The sequence below is a fragment of the Entelurus aequoreus genome, linkage group LG06 (assembly GCF_033978785.1).
Source record: "Entelurus aequoreus isolate RoL-2023_Sb linkage group LG06, RoL_Eaeq_v1.1, whole genome shotgun sequence".
In the NCBI taxonomy this organism is placed as follows: Eukaryota; Metazoa; Chordata; class Actinopteri; order Syngnathiformes; family Syngnathidae; genus Entelurus; species Entelurus aequoreus.
This window is the reverse complement of record NC_084736.1, coordinates 9,280,699-9,307,304: the sequence shown is the minus strand read 5'-3', so window position 1 is coordinate 9,307,304 and position 26,606 is coordinate 9,280,699. Positions and strand designations below refer to the sequence as shown.

The following is a 26,606-nucleotide window of genomic DNA, read 5'->3' as shown; positions in this document are numbered from 1 at the left end:
ATGACCTTCAGGAGGTAGTCACCTGAAACGGTTTTCACTTCACAGGTGTGCTTGAAGCTCATGGAGAGAATGCCAAAAGTGTGCAAAGCAGTAATCAGAGCAAATGGTGGCTATTTTGATGAAACTAGAATATAAAACATGTTTTCAGTTATTTCACCTTTTTTTTTGTTAAGTACATAACTCCACATGATGCCTTCAGTGACAATTTACAACGTAAATAGTCATGAAAATTAAAAAAACGCATTGAATGAGGTGTGTCCAAACTTTTGGCCTGTACTGTGCATATATATATATATATATATATATATATATATATATATATATATATATATATATATTAGGGATGTCCGATAATGGCTTTTTGCCAATATCCGATATGCCGATATTGTCCAACTCTTTAATTACCGATACCGATATCAACCGATATATACAGTCGTGGAATTAACACATTATGCCTAATTTGGACAACCAGTTATGGTGAAGATAAGGTACTTTTAAAAAAAAAAATGAATAAAATAAAATAAGATGAATAAATTAAAAACATTTTCTTGAATAAAAAAGAAAGTAAAACAATATAAAAACAGTTACATAGAAACTAGTAATTAATGAAAATTTTTAAAATTAACTGTTAAAGGTTAGTATTATTAGTGGACCAGCAGCACGCACAATCATGTGTGCTTACGGACTGTATCCCTTGCAGACTGTATTGATATACATTGATATATAATGTAGGAACCAGAATATTAATAACAGAAAGAAACAACCCTTTTGTTAGAATGAGTCTGAATGAGTGTAAATGGGGGAGGGAGGTTTTTTGGGTTGGTGCACTAATTGTAAGTGTATCTTGTGTTTTTTATGTGGATTTAATAAAAAAACAAAAAAACAAAAAAAACAAAAAAAAACGATACTGATAATAAAAAAAACGATACCGATCATTTCCGATATTACATTTTAACGCATTTATCGGCCGATAATATCGGCAGACCGATATTATCGGACATCTCTAATATATATATATATATATGCATGTATGCAGAGGATAAATTTCACCACACCTAGTGTGTGTGTGACAATCATTGGTACTTAACTTTAATTTTTGGGAGCGGGGACACATGTTTCCAGGATTCAAGGGAGTTAAAGTTAGTGAAATATTTTACATTTTATTTACTAATGAATATGCAATACTATTAAAATGCAGTGCACGTTAATTTTATTGGGCATTTACGCATTCTATTTCCTTGCGACAAACACGGCAAGGATTCGATAGAATGGTTCGTATGAGACACTTTAAGACAAAGGTGTTACCTTGCAGGTGCTGCCGTCTGCTGTCCCCCCGCTGCTTAACGTGCCATCGGGCAAGGCGACGTGCTGGATGACCTCCGGGAAGTGGAGATAGATCTGCAGTAGCAAGTTCTGGCAGCGCTTACTCATTGTGCTGAGAGGGTGAAGAGGAACAAAGCACAGTTAGTTTAGTTTAGGGCTGCAACAACTAATCGATTAAATCGATTAAAATCGATTATAAAAATAGTTGGCGATTAATTTAGTCATCGATTTCTTGGATCTATGCTATGCGCATGCGGAGAGGCAATTTATTTAAATTTTTATTTTTTTAAATTTATTTTTTACATTTTTTATAAACCTTTATTTATAAACTGCAATATGTACAAACAGCTGAGAAACAATAATAAAAATAAGTATGGTGCCAGTATGCTGTTTTTTTCAATAAAATACTGGAAAGGATAGAAATTTAGTTTGTCTCTTTTATCTGATTATTAATCGATTAAACAAAGTAATAATCGACAGATTAATCGATTGTCAAATTAATCGTTAGTTGCAGCCCTAGTTTAGTTTATTATTTCTTCGGTTTAGTGGTCAACAAAATAAACTAACAGTTTTACATTCATAAAATGACCTTTTTACAGACCGGAAGGGTTTAGGCTGAAGTCGAGCACTAATTTCGCCTAACCCTATAAACAATCTAAAATACAAGATGTAGTAAAACCAGGAGACATCGGACTCTTGAGCGTCATAGAAATGTGAAATTTCCTTTACACAACATATTATAAATACACCTTGCACACAACATGAACACTGTTCAAATATAGATAGTACTTTATTGATTCCTTCAGGAGAGTTCCCTCAGGAAAATGTATACACAGTAAAGACATAGAAAGTTAAAGTTAAAGTACCAATGATTATCACACACACACTAGGTGTGGCGAAATTATTCTCCGCATTAGACCCATCACCCTTGATCACCCCCTGGGAGGTGAGGGGAGCAGTGAGCAGCAGTGGTGGCCACGCCCGGGAATAACTTTTGATGGTTTAACCCCCAATTCCAACCCTTGATGCTGAGTGCCAAGCAGGGAGGTAATGGGTCCCATTTTTATAGTCTTTGGTATGACTCATCTCATCTCAGGGCGGACACTCTAACCACAAGGCCACTGCGTAGGTTGACTGAGAGGAATATCCCTGTACACGTGTTGGTAAACATTTGTACCAATAATATACAAACACTTATACTATTTATTTATACTATGTAATTGTCCTGTATTATTATGTATTTTACAATGTACTGCTTTTAAATTTCCTGTATTTTATATTATTACTTTGAACTGTTTTATATTGAAATTTTTTATCCTGTAAAGCATCTTTGAGTACTCTGAAAAGCACTATACCAAAGAAAATGTATTATTATTATTATTATTACCATCATTATTATTTATGTCCCACATTTAGATTTGTAACAAACATCGATCATAGTATTAACTACTGGTGTTGATTGAAGAGCAATATATTTTTCTAAGACATTGGTCATTTTTTTAAATGTGTGAATGGAAGTGGAACATTTTAAGGCATCATCCAAGCTGTTCCACGGATGAACACCACCCCCGACAGAAACACATCTACTTTTTAAGATAGTCCTTAGGTTTGCTTAGTTCTTAGGACAGCTGAACCTCTGAGGTCATACGGACTCTCCCTGGTTTTTGAACCTCTCCTGTAGACGGTTATGAGCTTTATACGTCACAATAGCCCTGTAGAGGTCAACAATATCGTGCAGTTTTAATGTTTTTAATTTAATAAAAAGAGCATTGGTATGATCATAAAAACCCGCATAATTTACAATTCTAATGGATTTCTTTTGAAGTAAGAACATACAGTTGTTTGATTTATAATTATTTCTCCAGATTTCAACACAATAATTGAGATATGGGAGTACAAAAGAGTAATACAACATGTTGAGAGCATTTTGATTTACAGAGTTTTTAATTTGATACAACATAGCAATATTTTTTGCCATCTTTGAGTATATTTATGTGCAGTTTCCAATTTGATTGGTCATCTATATAGATTCCTAAAAATTTAGTTGAATACATCCTTCCTAAATCCAGTATCAACATGCTAAATGTCAGAATAATTGTATTTAAGTTATCACAAAACTTTGTGTTGCCATGAGTTCCCGGCGAGAGGACAAAAGCTGTCTTTGATCCTACCAAGAAGAAGGCTTGTAAAACTCCACCGTGTAGGATGGGAAGCAACATGAAGGTGTTCTGTTTCTTTCATGTATTGTAATCCACAGAAAGATTTTTTCTTGACCCGAGAACTACAAAGCGGAGAGAAAGCAGGACCCGCGCAAGTTCCAGGCACCTCTTCTTTGAACTGTTTTACGACCTCTTCTTTGAACTCTTTTACGACCTTTTCTTTGAACTGTTTTACGACCTTTTCTTTGAACTGTTTGTAATCAAAGGCGATGGCTGTTTACGACTCCCCTCTCTTAGAAACAGCTGTTGCCATGTAATCAGGGAAAGACCAAATTAAAGAGGAGGCATACAATCTTTCGTCAGAGCGTGAGACACTATACAATGGTACAGTGTCTAGACCAGTGGTTCTTAACCTGGGTTCGATCGAACCCTAGGGGTTCGGTCGAACCCTAGGGGTTCGGTGAGTCGGCCTCAGGGGTTCGGCGGAGCGACTCATAGTGTAAATAAAAACGTCTTCCTATCGGCGTATTATGGATACCCCCAAAGAATGTTCCCTCTAATTTTCCATCTGATTTGCAGGTGTGTAATTTGTTGTGGGTTCATGCACTGTGTTGGTTTTCTTCTTTGAACAAGGTGATGTTCATGCACGGTTCATTTTGTGTAAAAAAACATATAAATTTGTCTTGAATTTGAAAAGAACAAAAACATTTTATTTTCCACTAAAGAAGGGTTTGGTGGATGCACATATGAAACTGGAGGGGTTCGGTACCTCCAACAAGGTTAAACCACTGGTCTAGACGTTTCTCCTCAATTGAGCCAAATTTAATTCTGTCTCTGTTTAATTCCTTGCTTCTTGTCTTGTTTAATAGATGTAATCAGTGTGTGAACCTGACACTAACAGCAAGCAAAATGACCTACATTAACACAACTCGCTCCAATCCCTGAAACTAGTGCCACCATACATTGGTATTAACATCATGAAAGTGACACTTTTCCAAGCCTCTTGATACCAGATCACAGCCATCTTTTGTGTCCTTTCACAAACGACAACAATTCACATGCAGTAAAAACAAACTGAGCTCATGAAAAGCAACAACATATTTATTTGCCTTCATGTCTTTTACCATTTCATGTAAAATCCTCTAAAGGGAGAGAGCCCGACTCCGCTAACGAGACAGTTTACAGCAGCCGGAGCGACCTTGAGTAAAGCGAGGCTTGTTGTTGCTGTGTAATTGGAATCAACAGCAGCTTATCTGGCTGTGAAGACTGAGCACAACATCCACAACACAAGGCCGAGAATCTTTACTTTGTATTTATGGGGCCGTGTTTTAACCGCTTCTGCTCAGACATCTTAGCTGCGCTTAAAAAAAATACTGTAATATGAGAGCTAATTTTGTTTGACCTTGGCCAAAGTTTCCTCATTAAAGCGCTTTTAATAAGCACAGACACGTTGGTTGGGAAAAAAAAAAAAAGTAGGGTTGGTCTCCACAAAGAGTTGCACCCTGATCTCTGACAGGGGCTCACAACACAGGCGAGTTTTAGCGCTGCAGCCTTAATCCTCTCGGCTTCATTATAACGCACTGAGCTTTTAAAGAGATCACGGTGCAGACGACTTCTGCCGGTTTTAATTTCACACCAATAGACCTAATTATCGGGTTTTTCCATGGTCCGCACGCAGCATTGTGGCTGACAGAGGCGGACGTTGTAGAGTTCATCAGCACCGTTAAAAGGAACTCGGCGGGATTTGGACCCAAGTTGATCAGGGGCAAAATAAAATCACTCACCGATTGGGCTAATTGGGGAGAACACACTACCTCCTTATATGTGAAGTATTCCTTAACACCTGCAAAAGTTGTATCACAACTGTACAAAGATAATGACTAGGGGTGTCACGATCCGCTATTGATATTGGACCGATATCAGCAAAAAAAAACAAGTATCGGCTTGCATCTAAAATCACTGAAAAAAGTTAAAGGCCTACTGAAATGAATTTTTTTTACTTAAACGGGAATAGCAGATCCATTCTATGTGTCATACTTGATCATTTCGCGATATTGCCATATTTTTGCTGAAAGGATTTAGTAGAGAAAATTGACGATAAAGTTCGCAACTTTTGCCTTGCCTGTACCGGAAGTAGCGTGACGTCACAGGAGCTAGTATTCCTCACAATTCCCCGTTGTTTACAATGGAGCGAGAGATTCGGAGCGACAAAGCGACGATTACCCCATTAATTTGAGCGAGGATGAAAGATTCGTAGATGAGGAACGTTACAGTGAAGGACTGGAGAGGCAGTGATGGACGTATCTTTTTTCGCTCTGACCGTAACTTAGGTACAAGCTGGCTCATTGGATTCCACACTCTCTCCTTTTTTTATTGTGGATCACGGATTTGTATTTTAAACCACCTCGGATACTATATCCTCTTGAAAATGAGAGTCGAGAACGTGAAATGGACATTTAAAGTGACTTTTAAAGGCCTACTGAAAGCCACTACTACCGACCACGCAGTCTGATAGTTTATATATCAATGATGAAATCTTAACATTGCAACACATGCCAATACGGCCGGGTTAACTTATAAAGTGACATTTAAAACTTCCCGGGAAATATCCGGCTGAAACATCGCGGTATGATGACGTATGCGTGTGACGAAGTCCGAGTAACGGAAGTTATGGTACCCCGTAGAATCCTATACAAAAAGCTCTGTTTTCATTTCATAATTCCACAGTATTCTGGACATCTTTTGCAATTTTTTTAATGGACAATGAAGGCTGCAAAGAAGACAGTTGTAGGTGGGATCGGTGTATTAGCAGCGGACTACAGCAACACAACCAGGAGGACTTTGTTGGAGAGCAGACGCGCTAGCCGCCGACCTCACCTTGACTTCCTACGTCTCCAGGCCGCCAAACGCATCGGGTGAAGTCCTTCGTCCTTCTGCCGATTGCTGGAACGCAGGTGAGCACGGGTGTTGATGAGCAAATGAGGGCTGGCTGACGTAGGTGGAGAGCTAATGTTTTTAGCATAGCTCTGTGCAGTCCGGTTGCTAAGTTAGCTTCAATGGCGTCGTTAGCACAGCATTGTTAACCTTCGCCAGCCTGGAAAGCATTAACCGTGTATTTACATGTCCACGGTTTAATAGTATTGTTGATTTTCTATCTATCCTTCCAGTCAGGGGTTTATTTCTTTTGTTTCTATATGCAGTTAAAGCAAGATGCTATCACGTTAGCTCGTAGCTAAAGCATTTCGCCGATGTATTGTCGTGGAGATAAAAGGCACTGAATGTCCATTTCGCATTCTCGACTCTCATTTTCAAGAGGATATAGTATCCGAGGTGGTTTAAAATACAAATCCGTGATCCACAATAGAAAAAGGAGAGAGTGTGGAATCCAATGAGCCAGCTTGTACCTAAGTTACGGTCAGAGCGAAAAAAGATACGTCCGTCGCTGCCTCTCAAGTCCTTCACTGTAACGTTCCTCATCTACGAATCTTTCATCCTCGCTCAAATTAATGGGGTAATCATCACTTTCTCTGTCCGAATCTCTCTCGCTCCATTGTAAACAACGGGGAATTGTGAGGAATACTAGCTCCTGTGACGTCATGCTACTTCCGGTACAGGCAAGGCTTTTTTTTATCAGCGAGCAAAAGTTGCGAACTTTATCGTCGATTTTCTCTACTAAATCCTTTCAGCAAAAATATGGCAATATCGCGAAATGATCAAGTATGACACATAGAATGGATCTGCTATTCCTGTTTAAATTTTAAAAAATCATTTCAGTAGGCCTTTTATCTCCACGACAATACATCGGTGACACACTTAGCTACTGAGCTAACGTGATAGCATCGTTCTCAAATGAAGATAGAAACAAAAGAAATAAACCCCTGACTGGAAGGATAGACAGAAGATCAACAATACTATTAAACCATGTACATGTAACTACACGGTTAAAAATTCTCAGCCTGGTAAGGCTTAACAATGCTGTTGCTAACGACGCTAAGGCTAATTTAGCAACTTAGCAACCGGACCTCACAGAACTATGATAAAAACATTAGCGCTCCACCTACGCCAGCCAGCCCTCATCTTCCCATCAACAGCCGTGCTCACCTGCGTTCCAGCGTTTGACGGCGCGACGAAGGACTTCATCCGTGGGTTTGGCGGCAAGCATCGGCTAGGCGTAGTAAGTAGTCCTTGTTGTGTTGCTGTAAGTATTGTAATTAGCCGCTAATACACCGATCGATCCCACCTACAATGTTCTTCTTTGCAGCCTCCATTGTTCATGAAACAAATTGCAAAAGATTCACCAACACAGATGTCCAGAATACTGTGGAATTTTGTCGAAGAAAACAAGAGGTTTCTGTATCGGGTTCGATGGGGTCCAACCACTTCCGTGGATTTTGTGACGTCACGCGCATAAATCATATCCAAAGGAGTTTTTCAACCGGAAGTGTGGCGGGAAATTTAAAATTGCACTTTATAAGTTAACCCGGCCGTATTGGCATGTGTTTCAATGTTAAGATTTCATCATTGATATATAAACTATCAGACTGCGTGGTCGGTAGTAGTGGCTTTCAGTAGGCCTTTAACATCTAATTGTCCTCCAATAAGCAAACACGGTGGGTCTTTCATTGTATTATAGTCCAGTCATTAACCAAAGGTAAACATGGCGCTTAATTGGCGCTAGGAATCTTCAAAATGGGGTCCCAGGGACCCCATCAAGTCATAAAAATGGGGTCCCACAGTACATTTTTGGGGTCCCACTTTTTTGTAAGCGTTTTGAAAACAAATGATACATGTATGCATGGTTCAGAGAATCTGAAGAAATCCCTGCATGTAAGCAGCAAGGCTGAAAACCAACATTGCATGTAAAGGATATCACCACATGAGCTCAGGAACACTTCAGAAAACCACTGTCAGTAACTACAGTTTGTCACTATATCAGTTAGTGCAAGTTAAAACTGTACTATGCAAAGCGAAAGCCATTTATCAACAACACCCAGAAACGCCGCCGGCTTCGCTGGGCACAAGCTTAGATGGACTGATGCAAAGTGTAAAAGTCTTCTGTGGTCTGACGAGTCCACATTTCAAATTTTTTTTGGAAACTTTGGACGTTGCGTCCTCCGGAACAAAGAGGAAAAGAACCCTCTGGATTGTTATAGGTGCAGAGTTGAAAAGCCAGCATCTGTGATGGTATGGGGGTGTATTATTGCCAAAGGCACGGGTAACTTACACATCTGTGAAGGCACCATTAATGCTGAAAGGTACATACAGGTTTTGGAGCAACATATGTTGCCATCCAAGCAACGTAATCATGGGCGCCCCTGCTTATTTAAGCTAGACAATGCCAAGCCACATTCTGCACGTGTTACAACAGTGTGGTTTCATAGCCTGTAGTCCTGACCGGTCTCCCGTTGAAAATGTGTGGCGCATTATGAAGCCTAAAATACCACAACGGAGATCCCGGACTGTTGAACAACTTAAGCTGTACATCAAGCAAGAATGGGAAAGAATTCCACCTGAAAAGCTTCAAAAATGTGTCTCCTCAGTTCCCAAACGTTTACTGAGTGTTGTTAAAAGGAAAGGCCATGTAACACAGTGGTAAAAATGCCCCTGTGCCAACTTTTTTGCAATGTGTTGCTGCCATTAAATTCTAAGTTAATGATTATTTGCAAAAAAAATTGAGTTTCTCAGTTGGAACATTAAATATCTTGTCTTTGCAGTCTATTCAGTTGAATATAAGTCGAAAAGGATTTGCAAATCATTGTATTCTGTTTTTATTTATCATTTACACAACGTGCCAACTTCACTGGTTTTGGGTTTTGTAGAAATAAGCATGACTGTCTGTCTTCGACCTTTGGAAACAATCTTAAAAGCGGCACCACCCACCTGTCCTCCCACTTTTTGGTACAGCTGATGAGGTACTCGGACACTTTCTTGATGTTCTCCAGGCGGCCGTTGCAGTACGAGCGAAGTAGAGGAACCCTGGCCTGAATGAGAGAGCAGCAAGCTTCCTCCGCCACGCTCTTTTCGTCGTGCGGGGAGTTGCGGACGTTGAGTTTCGACTCGGCCAGAATCAGATCCACCAGGCTGATGAGCTCCTCGGAGTTGAGGCGCAACACAAACTTTTCAGTTTTTTTCTGTAGGGAGGGGGGGAAAAAAAGGAAATAGGTGAGATCATGGCAGTGCTGAAAGGAGACGAAAACTGGACTGGAACCAACTTGAGGGATCTTCTGGTCGCGTCCTTGCCAGATGCGCGGGATGTGGCTGCATGCCCACAGAAAATCCAGAGCAGAAGTCGGGTCCAATCTGAAAGATGTTTGGTATAAAATTTAACATAAGAATTGTAACACAAAATGCATACTTTTAGGGATGCAACAATTATATATTTTATAGTCTCAATTATAGTCTGAGGAATAATCACGGTTTCACCATTATCATGCTTTGATTAATTTCGCAACAAAAAAATTATCAAATCAAAGACGTATAGTTATATTTTGAATAAAGACGGGGAGTAAAACACTACTCGTAAACGGCACGTGCAACAGCAACAAACATCAGTAGACGCAAAGTTAAATCGTGAAATTCAAATTAACCCGAGCAAAAACTGTGCATATTTTTCCGGGAGAGTCTTGATACCAATTTATTTGACTCAGCCACATACAAAGACAGGGTTTCCCACACATTCATTTATTTGTGGCAGCCCGCCACGAAAGAATTACGTCCGCCACAAATATAAAAAATAAAAAAAATATTAAAAAATAAATAAATAAATAAAAATAATATATATATATATTTTTTTGTCCTCTCCAGCTTCTCAGGCAAATTATATAGTTGATGTAGATGCCCATATCGGCTGTTCAGATTTACTTTACAAAAGAGAAGTGTAGGATACTTCTCTTGTTGCCTTATTTGTATTTGACTTTATTAAATGTATTTATATTAGAAACACAACATGTGTATATAACAAAGGGTGCAAAGTCTGCAGGCAGTAGGAAACACATGGTTAAGTGTAGGGAGTAAAACTGATGGCAGTCTAAAGTTCAAGATTTTTGGAGCTCTTTGTTCAGTGGATCAGATGTTTGATGAAGCTCTGTGTCTATCTACCACCACTACTGTTTTCTGTTTATTTGTTACTGACTGTGGCAGGACACCTCTGCCTCTGTTTCACTTTATGTTGCTGGTAAATAATATGGTTGTAGCAGTAGGCTAAAGTTAAATTATTTAGTATGCACTAATTAAAGGGGCAGAGCTTTGAGACATTTTAGCTTTTATATTTTATAAGACATATTTTTTGTAAGGACCACAATTAATAAATATATTTCAGTGAATAACTTATTGTTCAAATCTGTATATAAATATGTACATAAATGTATGTATGGATGGATGGATGGACGTTTAAAACAAAACTGTTATTATTAATTAGTAAGTATACATTTTTTGAGCCTTTTTAGAGAAAATCAAATCATTGTAGTAAATTATGCAAATTACTCGATGATGTCATGGTGACCACGCCCATAGCCACGCCCCCACCACCACAGGTATCTTGGCAGTTTATGGGAAACACTGAAAGACGTTGTAGACCTCCATGCTTCTCCACGTTTGTATCTGTTTTGTCATGTCGAATGATGTCTGGAGCACAATAGTTTGATATGTCTGTGAACGCGACTGACGTATATTCCTTGATATCACTCGACAGATCTTTTTTTGATGAAGTATAGAGATCTATTCCATGGCATAGTTAGATGTTTTGCTCGTATCTGCTTTTTGCAGGAAGATATAAGCTTATTTTGCTCTCAGATAGTACAACAGCCATCTTGCCCTGGTCGGCCACCACTGATTTTCAGCGAGTAAGGAGGACTGAAACTTTGCAATTAAACAACTCTAACAATTTCAATCATGTTTAATAGTAAAACCGGTTAATCGTTGCATCCCTAAATAGTTTGCAGGTACCGTACTTGTATTCTTTTCTCTTGCTGAGCAGGGCGCTGATACACTGCAGCAGCGTGGCCCAGTTGGACTGATGCGTGAGCAGGGCCAGAAGGTAAGGCCTGTAGGCTGGAGTGCCTCGTGCCTGAAACACAGTAAGATGCATCAAGGAAGAAGAGCAGTGCAGTGCCATGCAAGATGAAGAGGTTCTCACCTTGCTCAAGGCAAACAAAAGTTTCTGCTGAAGATCAGAACAGACTGACGTAACCTCTGGGTCCAGATACTCCATCCAGTCCACCAACAGCCCCGAGTTTAACCCGGACTTTGTCACCTCAGAGCTACAGGCAAAAACGACAGTTTAAAAATAAGTATAGGCACATGGTATTCCAGAGGTACAGAGATGAAGAAGGGCTTTGATATTGGCTTGTTTGTGTTACAGAAGAGTGTGGGGTTGCCCATTGAGGCAGTGGTGCTGCTGCTGTGGCATGATGCCATTTCCATGATCACTAGTGGTAATGGTGTGGCTATGTATAGTGTGCATATGTATGTATATATTTATAATTTATGTACCGGTATATACAAGTTCATTAAGTTTGTACATAGAGTAAACAGGTAGTTCTAGCTCAGAGTAATTTATGATTTAAAGAAAAGGGCTGGGATTAAATAAGTGTAAACTTCTTCTCACTCCTTTCCAAATATGTAAAAAAATTAATAAATAAAGTCCATTGCTCATTTTGTTTATTATTTTCCCGTTTTTTTATTCTCCATTGTTTTCATTTTGTTATAATGGCTATAGCACTGTATTGGATCAGGCTTGCTCTTGTTTTTTTGCATATTTGAAATAAAAATATATCAAATCAAACGACAAACCATTGAAGTGGTATTGCACTTTTTGGGGAATTTTGCCTATCATTCACAATTCCTATGAAAGACAAGGTTGTTTTTTTAAATTGTAAAATATGGCAAAGAAGAGGTGGCTCACAATGCAGCTATTGGAAGTCCATAAGCCCTCTAAAAAAAACATTCAAAACCTGCCAACAATACTACATTTAAATCTGAAAATTGACCAAGTATTCATGATATTGTTATTATACCAACACAGACAAACTACTTTTAGCCTCACTGTGGTCACAGACAGCAAATTAGCTTATGATGCAACCGAGAAGTTGGTCAACTTTCACATTATACTTATAACTAGAGATGTCCGATAATGACTTTTTTGCCGATATCCCGATATTGTCCAACTCTTAATTACCGATTCCGATATGAACCGATACCAATATATACAGTCGTGGAATTAACACATTATTATGCCTAACTTTGTTGTGATGCCCCGCTGGATGCATTAAACAATGTAACAAGGTTTTCCAAAATAAATCAACTAGAGTTATGGAACAAAAATGCCAACATGGCACTGCCATATTTATTATTGAAGTCACAAAGTGGATTATTTTTTTTAACATGCCTCAAAACAGCAGCTTGGATTTTGGGACATGCTCTCCCTGAGAGAGCATGAGGAGGTTGAGGTGGGCGGGGTTGGGGGCGGCGGGGTTGAGGTGTGGCGTCCCGGAAGAGTTAGTGCTGCAAGGGTTTCTGGGTATTTGTTCTGTTGTGTCACGGTGCGGATGTTCTCCCAAAATGTGTTTGTCATTCTTGTTTGGTGAGGGTTCACAGTGTGGCGCATATTTGCAACAGTGTTCAAGTTGTTTATACAGCCACCCTCAGTGTGACCTGTATGGCTGTTGACCAAGTATGCGTTGCATTCACTTGTGTGAGTTAAAAGCCGTAGATATTATGTGACTGGGCCGGCACGCAAAGGAAGTGCCTTTAAGGTTTATTGGCGCTCTGTACGTCTCCCTACGTCCGTGTACACAGCGGCGTTTTAAAAAGTCATACATTTTACTTTTTGAAACAGATACCGATAATTTTGAAACCGATACCTATAATTTCCGATATAACATTTTAAAGCATTTATCGGCCGATAATATCGGCAGTCCAAAATTATCGGACATCCCTACTTATAACCAAAGATGGCAGAAAGACACGAACAGACACTTGTTTGTTTTTTGAACCCTTCGTAAGGATTATCATTAGTTCTTCATCTAAACGGGAACATCCCATTGTACAGTTAGTGATTATTTCATTATGTTCATCGTTTGTATAACTTGTTTAGCACTTAGCAACACTGCTGCATGATAATTAGTGTTTCACTAAAGCTGCATCTGTTTAGCATCCAGCTTTTAAAACGTGTAGATCATTCTCCTTATATTCATGCTCAAAAAATATAAGCTCCTGGATCATTATATGTCCCAAAGTAGTCTTTGTTGCCTCTCACGAAGTCTGTCATGCTTAGTAGTGTTATTGTTTAAGGGAAAAGCGAGTGATGTGATGTGTCTGTGAAATTAACACTCCATAGTATGCTTAAAATGAGCAAAATATGTACATATTACATGCTATTATGAATATACATGTTACAAAATTCCATTACGGTCCCGATACCAATACTTTCGTACCGGTAACCAAAATGTATTTCGATACTTTTTGATACTTTTCTAAATAAAGGGGACCACAAAAAAAAGTAATTGTTAGCTTTATTTTCACAGAAAATCTTATGATACATTAAACATATGTTTCTTGTTGCAATCAAAAAATTATTTTGTCATAAAAATAGTAAACATTCTAGACAACTTCGCTTTTAGTAATAAGTAAACAAACAAAGGCTCCCAATTTGGCTGCTGACATATGCAGTAACATATTGTGTCATTTATCTACCTATTATTTTGTCAACATTATGATGGACAAGCGGTAGAAAATTGAATATTAATCTACTTGTTCATTTATTGTTAATATCTGCTTACTTTCTGTTTAAAATGGAATATTAATCTACTTGTTTATTTACTGTTAATATCTGCTTACTTTCTGTTTTAAAATGTTCTATCTACACTTCTGTTTAAATGTATCATGATGATATTACTCACCTTCGATCAAAAAGCGACATCAGTGTGTAAAGGATATCACCACTTCAGAAAATCACTGTCAGTAACTACAGTTGGTCACTACATCTGTAAGTGCAAGTTAAAACTCTGCTATCCAAAGCTAAAGCCATTTATCAACAACACCCAGAATTGTCGCCGGCTTCGCTGGTCCCGAGCTCATCTAAGATGGACTGATGCAAAGTGGAAAAGTGTTCTGTGGTCTGACGAGTCCACATTTCCAATTGTTTATGGAAACTGTGGACGTCGTGTCCTCCGGAACAAAGAGGAAAAGAACCATCCGGATTGTTATAGGCGCAAAGTTCAAAAGCCAGCATATGTTAGTGTATGGGGGTGTATTAGTGCCCAAGGCATGGGTAACTTACACATTTGTGAAGGCACCATTAATGCTGAAAGGTAAATACCGGTTTTGGAGCAACATATGTTGCCATCCAAGTAACGTTATCATGGACGCCCCTGCTTATTTCAGCAAGACAATGCCAAGCCACGTGTTACAACAGCGTGGCTTCATATTAAAAGAGTGTAGGTACTAGACTGGCCTGCCTGTAGTCCAGACGTGTCTCCCATTGAAAATGTGTGTTTACTGAGTGTTGTTAAAAGGAAAGGCCATGTAACACAGTGGTAAAAATGCCCCTTTGCCAACTTTTTTGCAATGTTTTGCTGCCATTAAATTCTAAATTAATGATTATTTGCAAAAAAAAAATGTTGTTTATCAGTTCGAACATTAAATATCTTGTCTTTGCAGTCTATTCAATTGAATATAAGTTGAAAAGGATTTGCAAATCATTGCATTCTGTTTTTATTTACGAATTACACAACGTGCCAACTTCACTGGTTTTGGGTTTTGTATTACCAGCAATGTCATGACGGCGCGCCGTAATATCCAGGAAAAAATATATGTACCGGTATTTTTCAGAGGCAGTATAGGACCGTTTTTAATTCATTAGTACTGTGGTATTTTATTAGTGCCGGTATACCGTACAACCCTACATTACACATATACTTACAGCGTGTATATAAAACGCTGATTGATACGAGTTAGAATGCATAAAAAAAAAATATATATATATATATATGTGTTCTTGTCTTTAATGAGGAAGTACAGTTACATTGTAACGACATTCGATGTCGCTCACCTGTTTGCAGCCGCGTCCTTCACGGCACGCTCCTCACTTTCCTGCAGGAGCAATGATATCACCATGGCAACGGGGCCAGCCGTCCCATTCTGTGTACCGACCGTCATCAAGAGAGACAACAGCTCCTCCAAATAAGGAGACTTGGCTTCCATCAGCCCTTGGAGCACTAAAATATGAACAGCATATACTCAGAACCCATCCTCGGTACGCATGAACATTCATTATTACCTTTTCCAATGAGCTCCGCCTCAGCGTTACATCTCGCTCCTGCTTTTAGCATCGCAATGATCGCCCTGAGCGGCACCTCTGTATCGCCGCGATATGCCAGCGTCTCATCCAGGTGGAGGAAGCCGGAGCGTACTGGAAAAAAAAACGATGAAAAATTGTCGGTTATGAATGTCATTTCTATGACGTGTAAGAAAAGTGCTCACCATCAGTGTATCTGTGCGTGTGAGAGTTCTGGCCAATGAAGGACTTGAGCAGGGTCTTCAGAGGCCCCGCCTCCACAGACGGACTGTCCAGCCAGATGAGCATCTCGACGCTGATTTTGAGGAACAGCGAGGAGAAGGAAACATCCTGCGGCACGAGGCGCTGGCGACATGAAAGAGGGTGAAATTGAAAGAAGATGTCTTCCATGAAAAGCGATGGGTCAAAGGATACTGAGGCATGGATGCACAGGAGTGATACTGTGTCGCTCCTTGCCTCGATGTGTGTGTCAATTGAAGAAAAAAACCGATTCAACTGCTGTGTCATTTGACTGAGAGTGCGGAAATATGACCATATCACACCAATTCTCAAATTTTGCCCATCATTTACAATCCCTATGTAAAACAAGAACACCTATGTTTTTCTTATTTTTATGCATTTTAATATGTAAAATACAGCAATTAAGAGGTGGCTATGAATGCAGATGATAGGAGTACATTATTCCGCCCATAAAGCCCTCTAAAAAAACCCCGCCAACAATACTCCATTAACATGACGTGACCTAAATATTTAACCAAGTATTAGCAATATTGTTATTGTAAGTGCTAATGCAGACAAAGTATTTTTAACAGCGCCATGATCACAGAGAGCTAAGGAGCTTACGCAGCTACAATGTTGCTGCATTGCCTCTGAGTTGGTGAAAGTTAATTCTAGATTATAAATCATGCCTCTCACTTGTACTGTAGAAGGTTATGGCCATAAACCGAGAAGTTGGACAACTGTGACATTTAACTTAGACCTGGAGATGGCAAGAAAGACATGAAAAGACGCTATTTTGCGGCACCTAATCTGCATGAGGATTTTGATTACTTTTCATCTAAGGGAAGATATAAACATCTCATCAGCTGGCATCCTAGTGAGAGCAGACATTGTACAGTAAGTGGTCGTTTTAATATGTTTGTAGTTTTTATATCTTGTTTAGCATTGAGTTACAATGCATAAAAAAAGAAAAACGTGTGTTTTCGTCTTACATCAGGATTGTGAATGATAAACAGAATTCTAAAAAAAAGTGCTACTCCTTCCTACTCCTTTTGAACATGTTGAAAAGAAAAACTGGAAATTGTGATGTATCATGTTGTATGCACGCATGTTCGAAATAAACGCAAACCCCTTTCAACAGAGGTGAGCCAGGTTTACCTGGTAGAGGTGAAGCTGCCGCATGAGTGGGCAGGAGAGAGCTTGGCTGCGGTGCATGGCGAGGACGATCGGTCCTGGGTGATTTGAGTTGAGCAGGGCTGAGAGGGCCCGCAGGAGACGGAACGGCAGCCCTCCCTGTGGGGCGTGACCCTGCTTGGCACGCATGATCTCCTTGGCCAGAGCCTGCTGCAAGGCCAGGGAAAGCTGGTTGGGAGGTGGGCCCTGCCAGCGTGCATCCGCCTTCATCGGAAATATCTGCAGGAGAAGTCAATAGGAGTGGTGCCGCGCTTTTAGATAGAGGGTAAATTCTAGTGCAAAACCCAAAACCAGTGAAGTTGGCACGTTGTGTAGTTCGTAAATAAAAACAGAATACAATGATTGAATCTTCGTTCAATGAATGTTCTGCAATTTGTCGTCCCCAAAGTAAGAACTGAACTGGGCAAGAAAGCATTTCGGTTTTCAGCACAGAAGGCTTAGAATAACCTACAATCGAATCTTCAACTTCAAACCCTTGTTACATTAAATGAGTTTGAAGCTTCTGTGAAAGGATTGCAGTCTACCTTGTCTGTATTCACATGTGTTATGTGAGCAAGTTTTAATGTTGTAAATTTGATGTTTTATGTGTTGTTTACTGTTTTTAATGTAACCTTGCTGCTGCCCTCTTGGCCAGGTCTCCCTTGGAAAAGAGATATTTGATCTCAATGGGATTTTACCCGGTTAAATAAAGGCTGAATAAAAAAATAAAATTGGCAAATCATTTTCAACTTATATTCAATTGAATAGACTGCAAAGACAATATATTTAATGTTCGAACTGAGAAACCATTTTTTTTTTGCAAATAATCATTAACTTAGAATTTAATGGCAGCAACACATTGCAAAAAAGTTGTCACAGGGGCATTTTTACCACTGTGTTACATGGCCTTTCCTTTTAACAACACTCAGTAAACGTTTGGGAACCGAGGAGACCAATTTTTGAGGCTTTTCAGGTGGAATTCTTTCCCATTCTTGCTTGATGTACAGCTTAAGTTGTTCAACAGTCCGGGGGTCTCCGTTGTGGTATTTTAGGCTTCATAATGCACCACACATTTTCAATGTGAGACAGGTCTGGACTACAGGCAGGCCAGACTAGTACCCGCACTCTTTTACTATGAAGCCACGCTGTTAGACTTAGACTTCCTTTTTATTGTCATTCAAATTTGAACTTTACAGTACAGATAAGAACGAAATTTCATTGCATTAGCTGATGGTAGTGCAGGATAAAAAAAAGCAGATATAAAGAAGTTTTAATGTTGTAAATTTGATGTTTTATGTGTTTACTGTTTTTAATGTAACCTTGCTGCTGCCCTCTTGGCCAGGTCTCCCTTGGAAAAGAGATCTTTGATCTCAATGGGATTTTAAATAAAGGCTAAATAAATAAAAATTGATTACTGTACAGATAAATATATTGCACTTTTGCATATGCATCCAGGTTTATGGATGTATGTTATATTGTTTTTATATTCCAGCGAGTTAATCCATTTTGGGGGGGAATTGACGGGATTATTATGATGCGTTCAAGAGTCTTACGGCCTGAGGGAAGAAGTTGTTAACACGTGGCTTGGCATTGTCTTGCTGAAATAAGCAGGGGCGTCCATGATAATGTTGCTTGGATGGCAACAAATGTTGCTCCAAAACCTGTATGTACCTTTCAGCATTAATGGTGCCTTCACAGATGTGTAAGTTACCCATGCCTTGTGCACTAATACACCCCCATACCATCACAGATGCTGGCTTTTCCACTTTGTGCCTGTAAACAGTCCAGATGGTTCTTTTCCTCTTTGGTAATATTTGCAAAAAATAACATTTTCCTGTTCGAACGTTAAGTATCTTGTCTTTGCAGTCTATTCAATTGAATATAGGTTGAAAAGGATTTGCAAATCATTATATTCTGTTTTTATTTACCATTTACACAACGGGCCAACTTCACTGGTTTTGGGTTTTGTAAAATATTATTGCAAGTACCCGAATCAGCAAGCTCGCCAGGTCATCATCAGGCCCGACTGCAGGAAGCTGAGTGGCCGCTCTCATCTTAACGGAACTGTGCGGCGTTTCCACTGTAACTTTGGCTTTACTTGTTTCAGCAGCATCTGTGTAAAGCAATGACATTTCATTTTCATTCATTTCCCAGTTGAAATTGGCCCTGCAGAAGGGTTGGAGGCACCTTACCTCTATGCGTAGGAAGTGAGGAGCTCAGCAATCCGTGGAAAGTGTGCCCCCCGATGGCACCACGCTCGTGTTGCACCTCCACAAGGTGGGCCATGTAGTCTGTTAATTGAGGAAAAAAACATGAGGTAAATCCAAATATTTGTTTTTTTTGCAGCTGACTCTTACGCTTGTCCATGATGTTCTCCTCCAGTGACTGTGGGTCATGCGAGACTGCCTGGTCCAAATACTGCAGGAGTTTGCTCATGCTCGAGACCGGAATGCCAAACGACTGAACAAAGAGAAGCAACTGCTGAGGCTCCAGGTCTTGCAAAGCTGAAGGAGGAAACCGGGACAGCTCAAATGAGTCAAACCAATGAGAGAAGACAAATTTAGCTCTAAAAGCGTACCTGCATCTACTAATCGAGAAACCTCAGATCGGATCATTCTTAGTTTCAACCAATCCGGTAGCAGCAGGGCCTCCTCTGACGTGTCCACCAAGAAGGCGGTGGGCAAAGGTTTCTTGTCAGGGAACCAAATGTCCAGAAGGTTGTAGAAGTCACTCTCCCCTGTAGCCATGTCACAAGCAGGAATCATGTTAAATCTAAACTAAACATGTTTAGATTTGAACAAAGTACCTTTAGGAGGGCCCAGAGTAAGAAGGATGACCATCGCATGGACAACAAGGATGTGCATTGTGGCCGTTTCTCCTGTAGTCCACCGCAGAAACACCTGATCTTGAGATTCTGACTAAAAAAACCCAAAAACAAACACATAAATCAATTTCAACAGTGAGTTTGTCAAACTTGATCTTCAGGTGAAGGGTTGTACCCAGCTGTACAGGTCCTCCCCTTCTTTGGTCTTCCTCATCCTCCTGATGTACGCCGAGAAGATGGAGAGGAAAGCGCTGAGAACGGCCTCCGACTCCGGTCTGCAAGAGTGCTTGCAGAACAGGCTGTTCATGATGGTGGAGCGCTCCACAATGAGCCGGGCGACGTCCTGCAAAAGGGACAGCATTAACACTATACGGACACAAGTATTGGAACACAATATTATTTATTGTTATATTGTTTTTATATTTATTTATTTTTTGTTTTTATTCAGTCATTGGTGGAGCTAAGGATAATATTTGAATATTGTTTTTAATATTGTTGTGCAGCACTTTGGAAACATTTATGTTGTTTAAATGTGCTATACAAATAAAGTGGATTGGATTGGAGAAAAATAAATTTCTAAAAAATATGGACTTGGTCCTTGACTTTTTACAGCGTCGTCTTTTTACCTTAGTTTAATTTAATCAAAATTGTCCAAATGAGCATCTGTGATATCAGAGGTCAGTCACTCAAACTCATTATTTCCTTCTCCAAAGTGATCCCAAATCGTTGACTATCATTTTTGTTGTTACTCCATTACACACTATTTACCTAAGGGTTTTTTTCAAGGTAAATTAAAACATTTCAAGGCCTAATTCTTTCACAGGTGTACGATACACTTGCAGTTATTTGACAATAACCCAAAGCCAAACAGGACATAAAATCCTTCATTTTTCAAAGGGCATAAAAACATTTTGGACTTTTATTACTTTTTTTTTGCTCAATTAACTTATGCTCTAAACAAACATACTAAAAAATATGGCGTGTTTTTTTAATACAATTTCTTTAGTTCAACACTTTGAAGCCCATTTGATTGTTTCGAACCTTCCTCTTAAGGGCAAGGTCCCCCATGTGGTTTTATACTAAAACTGAATTAAGCGAGGGTGCCTAGAATTTAATATTAATTTTTCATAACAAAAAAGGAATAAATACAAACAGTAGCAATACAATTAGCAGGTGCATTCTCTGAAAATGGGCGCTTTTCATATATGCTTTTGTCCATCTTCAGCCCCGCCTTGGCGGAGTTGTCAAACGGAAAATGTATTTGGTGTATGTGTCGGGCACACACACATTCTTGTCCACTCTCACTCTCTGCACCTGGTTAATCCTAACAACACTAAATTTAGATGGAATCATATGCGTGTGTGTACTGTGTACAGATGAAAAACAGTGCAAGATCATTGTGTTTATCTTCTCCGAGCAAAACCAAGGTTTGGACACATCTTCTCATTCAATGCGTTTTCTTTATTTTCATGACTATTTACATTGTAGATTGCCACTGAAGACATCAAAACTATGAATGAACACATGTGGAGCTATGTACTTAACAAAAAAAGGTGAAATAACTGAAAACATGTTTTATATTCTTGTTTCTTCAAAATAGCCACCCTTTGCTCTGATTACTTTTTCGCACACTATTGGCATTCTCTCGATGAGTTTCAAGAGGTAGTCACCTGAAATGGTTTTCACTTCACAGGTGTGCTTGAATATAACTAGAATATAAAACATGTTTTCAGGTATTTCACCTTTTTTTTGTTAAGTACATGACTCCACATGTGTTCATTCATAGTTTTGATGCCTTCAGTGACAATCTACAATGTAAATAGTCATGAAAATAAATAAAAAACATTGAATAAGGAGATGGTGTGTCCAAACTTTTGGCCTGTGCTGTATGTGTTCTTGTCTTACAGAGGGATTGTGAATGATAGGCAATATTCCAAAATGCAGTTCCCCTTTAAAGACAATGAAATTGAATCTCCCCAGACGTTTAAAAGCATAAAAACACTCAAAATGAAGATGTGAAGATCAAGGATTATGACTAAATGTCACAAACTGAAGCGTTTCAATTAGGGCTGCAACTAACGAGTAATTTGATAATCGATTAATCTGTCGATTATTACTTCGATTAGTCGATTAATAATCGAATAAAAGAGACAAATTACATGTCTATCCTATCCAGTATTTTATTGAAAAAAAACAGCATACTGGCACCTCACTTATTTTGATTATTGTTTCTCAGCTGTTTGTAAATGTTGCAGTTTATAAATAAAGGTTTATTAAAAAAATTTAAAAAAAAGTATTAAAAAAACAAAAAAACAAACCTATAGCATAGATCCAACGAATCGTTGACTAAATTAATCGGCAACTATTTTAATAATCGATTAGTTGTTGCAGCCCTAGTTTCAATACTTAATGGTCATATGATCATGTACTGATTACCAAAGCCAGGTCATTGTGAGAAGCTTGCTCCTCCACTGGTGCATGCTGGGAGAGGTAGATGAGATAAGCGCTAATGGTCTGAGGATCTGTCTCCATATGAATGGCCTGGAGGGGAGAAAGCACACAGGCAAGTTAAAAAAAAATTCAAACTCTCCCACATATCCTATTAAAATGTTTAATTGCCAGGAATTCAGACCTGCTGCAGGGCAGTGGACGTCATGCCTCGGACGCTGTCAAACATTGGGAGTTTCGGGAGGTCCTGCAGAAGCCACTGGTACCCTGGAAGAAGCTCTCCATCACCAGAGTCCTCCTCCATGGGCTGGTCGCGTTCCTCTCCGTCTTTGAGGCCTCCTTCAGTCAGAACCAGCGCCAAACCCTGCAGGCAAGCGCAAATGGTGAGACAATGTGTTTTTATAGCTCAAGTAATAATAACAGGATTACCTTCATAGCCAGGACTCTTGACGCCACTTGAGAGGAGCTGAGACGTCGCAGGAAGTAATCCAGCACTTCGCATGTCGTCTGCTCGTCAGCTTTTGGACCGAGCAGAAGATCCTGGAGACGTCCAAGGAGTTGCCTTTGTTTTTGTTGTCTCTGGTAGGCAATGACAATTTACAATGAATTGACAAAAATGCATGAAAAGTGCGACTTCACGATAGGGATGGGCGATATGGCCTTTTATTAATATCTCGATATTTTTAAGCCATGTCACGATACACGATATATATCTCGATATTTTGCCTTAGCCTTGAATTAACACCTGAAGCATACAATCACAGCAGTATGATGATTCCATGTGTCTACATTAAAACATTCTTGTTAATACTGCATTAATATATGCTCATTTTAAACTTTCATGCAGAGAGGGAAACCACAATTAAGTCAATTTACCAATACTGTATTTATTAAACAGTTATTAAGCAGTGGCACAAACATTCAAGTCATTTTCAAAACAGAAAGTGCAAGATTGTCAGAGACATTTTAAAACAAGCTATGAGTGCACTTTTGTGCATGATGTCACTAAGATGACATATCAAAACAACACTAAATTAAAGTGCACTTTTTGTACAGAACGCCACTACAATAGTTTAAAACAAATACAGTGCACTTTTGTGCATGATGTCACACAAGATATTTCAATAAGTGTCAAATAAAAATGAGCTGCATAATAGGAAATCAAATAGTGTATGTCCTTCGCTATGTGGTAGGTTCCTGCGGACGTTATCTCCTTCTGTTGTTGACTCATTTTTTCATATGGTGTTGATCTGGAAATGGTTGCTTGGGCATTTCGTTGGTGTGGCACAAACGGAGATGTTGACATGCGGAGTAAGCACTCTTCATTCTGTAGCGGGTGACTTTTCTAATGATGCTACATATTAGCAGTAGGTGCTACTTTTTGTAGCAACGCTTTTGGCCGCATACTTGTTCGACATATTCCCGCTTGAAGCCAAACCACCGCCAGACGATGGACCCCCTGCTGTGTTTCTTAGGAATTAATTCTTCCTTCATTTGTTACCAGATTCGCACCTTCTTTCTCTCGTGTTACCACTCGCACCACTCCGCTAGCATCACAGCTAATGTTACCCATGCTGCTACTAGAGATGTCCGATAATATCGGCAGATAAATGCTTTAAAATGTAATATCGGAAATTATCGGTATCGTTTTTTTTATTATCAGTATCGGGTTTTTTTGTGTGTTTTTTTTTATTAAATCAACATAAAAAACACAAGATACACTTACAATTAGTGCACCAACCCAAAAAACTCCCCTCCCCCATTTACACTCATTCACACAAAAGGGTTGTTTCTTTGTTATTAATATTCTGGTTCCTACATTATATGTGACCTGTGCTGGCAAAATGAGTCACAATGAGGAAATTTTAAAAACTGAGTTATTGTTATTTACACATTCTCCATCTAAAGACCTTCAAAATGATATATGGTTTGTTGGAATCGGACAGAAAATGACCGAGTTACATCCGATTGAAGTCGACCAGGTTTGAGGGTCCGTTTTGAGAAAAAACAGCTTAAAGTTTACTGTTCCAGAACAGAATGTTCCAAAACAAAACTCCATAGCAACCATACCTTAAAAGTCCTTGTAGCAACACCAAAATTGGTACAATTAAAGTCAAATCCCATGTCTAAAGGAAAAATATATATTCAACTCTATTGAAAACGGTTATGCACAAAAATTTCAACACTGTTATGTCACAGTTTTTTTGTTCACTGGTCAGTTTGTCAGCTGTCCGTAATATTCCTGACCAGCAGCACTAAGAAGATTCGCCGACTGCAGTGAATTTAGCACACTTGCAACCGCCTGTGTACCCTCTCCACCTTCTAAATCCATTACGGAATGTAAAACAGTCTAACTTATCCACAAAAATAATAATTAAATGTTCGAAAATCACCTTTTTTCACCAAATATTCCGCTCGAATTACTGTGTTGTTTTTCATCAGGGCGCTGCCATGATACCACAATGCACCGCGCGGGGTGATTCAACCAATGAGGGTACGCCTCACAGCGACCCCTGTTAGCAACAAGCCGGATTTGTTTACGTCGGGACAGGTTTAAAAACTCGAATTATATTTGTTCAGAATGGCATCATCGGGAATTCCATGCTCATTTTTAGAAAGTACGTAAACTTGGCGTCACAATGATACCAAATATGGCTAGGGGGATTCCCCCTTATTGCCGCGAGTGAGCGTTGAAAACACTGGATTTTCTCAAGGAATTTTAACACAAAGGACTAATTTCTGAAGACAAACCTCGTACAAAACCTTCAAATAAAGGTGATTTAAGATGTTCTCTTGCTATTTCGATGATTGGGATCGCTAGATTGTGGCTTTATGGACTCATTTTTGTGAAAATCTCAATTTCAACCAAGATACTTTTTTTTTTCTTATTTGCCTGTAGGTCAAAATTAGCCTGTATTCCGACTCATTTTGCCAGCACGGGTCACATATATCAATATATATCAATACAGTCTGCAAGGGATACAGTCCGTAAGCACACATGATTGTGCGTGCTGCTGGTCCACTAATAGCACTAACCTTTAACAGTTAATTTTACTCATTTTCATTAATTACTAGTTTCTATGTAACTGTTTTTATATTGTTTTACTTTCTTTTTTATTCAAGAAAATGTTTTTAATTTATTTATCCTATTTTATTTTATTATTATTTTTAAAAAGGACCTTATCTTCACCATACCTGGTTGTCCAAATTAGGCATAATAATGTGTTAATTCCACGACTGTATATATCGGTATTGGTTGATATCGGTATCGGTAATTAAGAGTTGGACAATATCGGAATATCGGATATCGGCAAAAAAGCCATTATCGGACATCCCTAGCTGCTACCTCTCTGCTCAGCGAGAGCGTATGACGCGACAGTATGTGACGTATGTAAGAAGGTGCGCTTGTTTTAAGTCTCTGAGAAGGAGAGACAAGAAAGAGTGAGAAAAGCCTGTAGTGTAATGCCCAACTGTGTGAGAACGTATACTCGAATATCACGATATAGTCATTTTCTATATCGCACAGAGACAAACCCACGCTATATCGAGTATATCGATATATCGCCCAGCCCTACTTCACGATGAGAATACCTGTCTCTTCTTGGCCTTCTGCTCTTTGCTCCCTCCCTCGTCGTCATCGTCTATCAGCAGGCTGTCGTCTGCGGCGTCGTGCAGGAGAAACTCACACAGGCACTGCACGGGAAGCACGTCTAAGGACCCCTCGCTAGACTGGACCAGATCCGCCAGCCATGGCATGGACTGAGAGGAGGCCTATATAAAACGTAAAAGTTAAGACACTGTGTTTGGAGGTGTCGTGCCACTCTGCTTTTGCAAGTTGACCTGTCTCTGTATGATGTTAAGCAGGAAGTCTGGGTTGCGGCTGCGACAAAGAAGGTGGCCGAGGCGCAGGGACTGGTTGAGGGTCTTCACCTGCTCCTGTACCTGAGGAGGAGGTCGACGAGGAGGACCCCTGAACACAAAGAAAACATGTACAACCAGGGTATGCATTCGCGTTGGGTCACGTTTTACCATGAATTGATTAACGTGGACCCCGACTTAAACAAGTTGAAAAACTTATTCGGGTGTTACCATTTAGTGGTCAATTGTACGAAATATGTACTGTCAGTGTTTCCCACACATTCATTTATTTGTGGCGGCCCGCCAC

The 26,606-nt window shown here is 39.4% G+C and overlaps 1 protein-coding gene across 2 annotated transcripts in view; it reads right to left on the bottom strand.

The window, feature by feature from the left end:
- ints1 (integrator complex subunit 1) overlaps positions 1-26,606 on the bottom strand; it is a 68,574-nt gene that overhangs the window by 15,415 nt on the left and 26,553 nt on the right. Inside the window, exons 20-39 of one of the 2 annotated variants that reach the window (XM_062049959.1) lie at positions 26,282-26,411; positions 26,033-26,212; positions 22,871-23,020; positions 22,626-22,805; positions 22,430-22,534; positions 20,169-20,336; positions 19,976-20,087; positions 19,748-19,906; positions 19,527-19,673; positions 19,362-19,460; positions 19,158-19,282; positions 17,155-17,409; positions 15,963-16,122; positions 15,760-15,891; positions 15,532-15,697; positions 11,617-11,740; positions 11,432-11,547; positions 9,695-9,782; positions 9,363-9,613; positions 1,306-1,435 (exon numbers count right to left, since the gene is read on the bottom strand). In XM_062049959.1, the coding sequence (XP_061905943.1) occupies positions 1,306-1,435; positions 9,363-9,613; positions 9,695-9,782; positions 11,432-11,547; positions 11,617-11,740; positions 15,532-15,697; positions 15,760-15,891; positions 15,963-16,122; positions 17,155-17,409; positions 19,158-19,282; positions 19,362-19,460; positions 19,527-19,673; positions 19,748-19,906; positions 19,976-20,087; positions 20,169-20,336; positions 22,430-22,534; positions 22,626-22,805; positions 22,871-23,020; positions 26,033-26,212; positions 26,282-26,411 (2,977 nt within the window). Of the gene's footprint in view, positions 1-1,305; positions 1,436-9,362; positions 9,614-9,694; positions 9,783-11,431; positions 11,741-15,531; positions 15,698-15,759; positions 15,892-15,962; positions 16,123-17,154; positions 17,410-19,157; positions 19,283-19,361; positions 19,461-19,526; positions 19,674-19,747; positions 19,907-19,975; positions 20,088-20,168; positions 20,337-22,429; positions 22,535-22,625; positions 22,806-22,870; positions 23,021-26,032; positions 26,213-26,281; positions 26,412-26,606 lie in introns of both variants that reach the window. The other variant, XM_062049958.1, reaches the window with a different exon arrangement.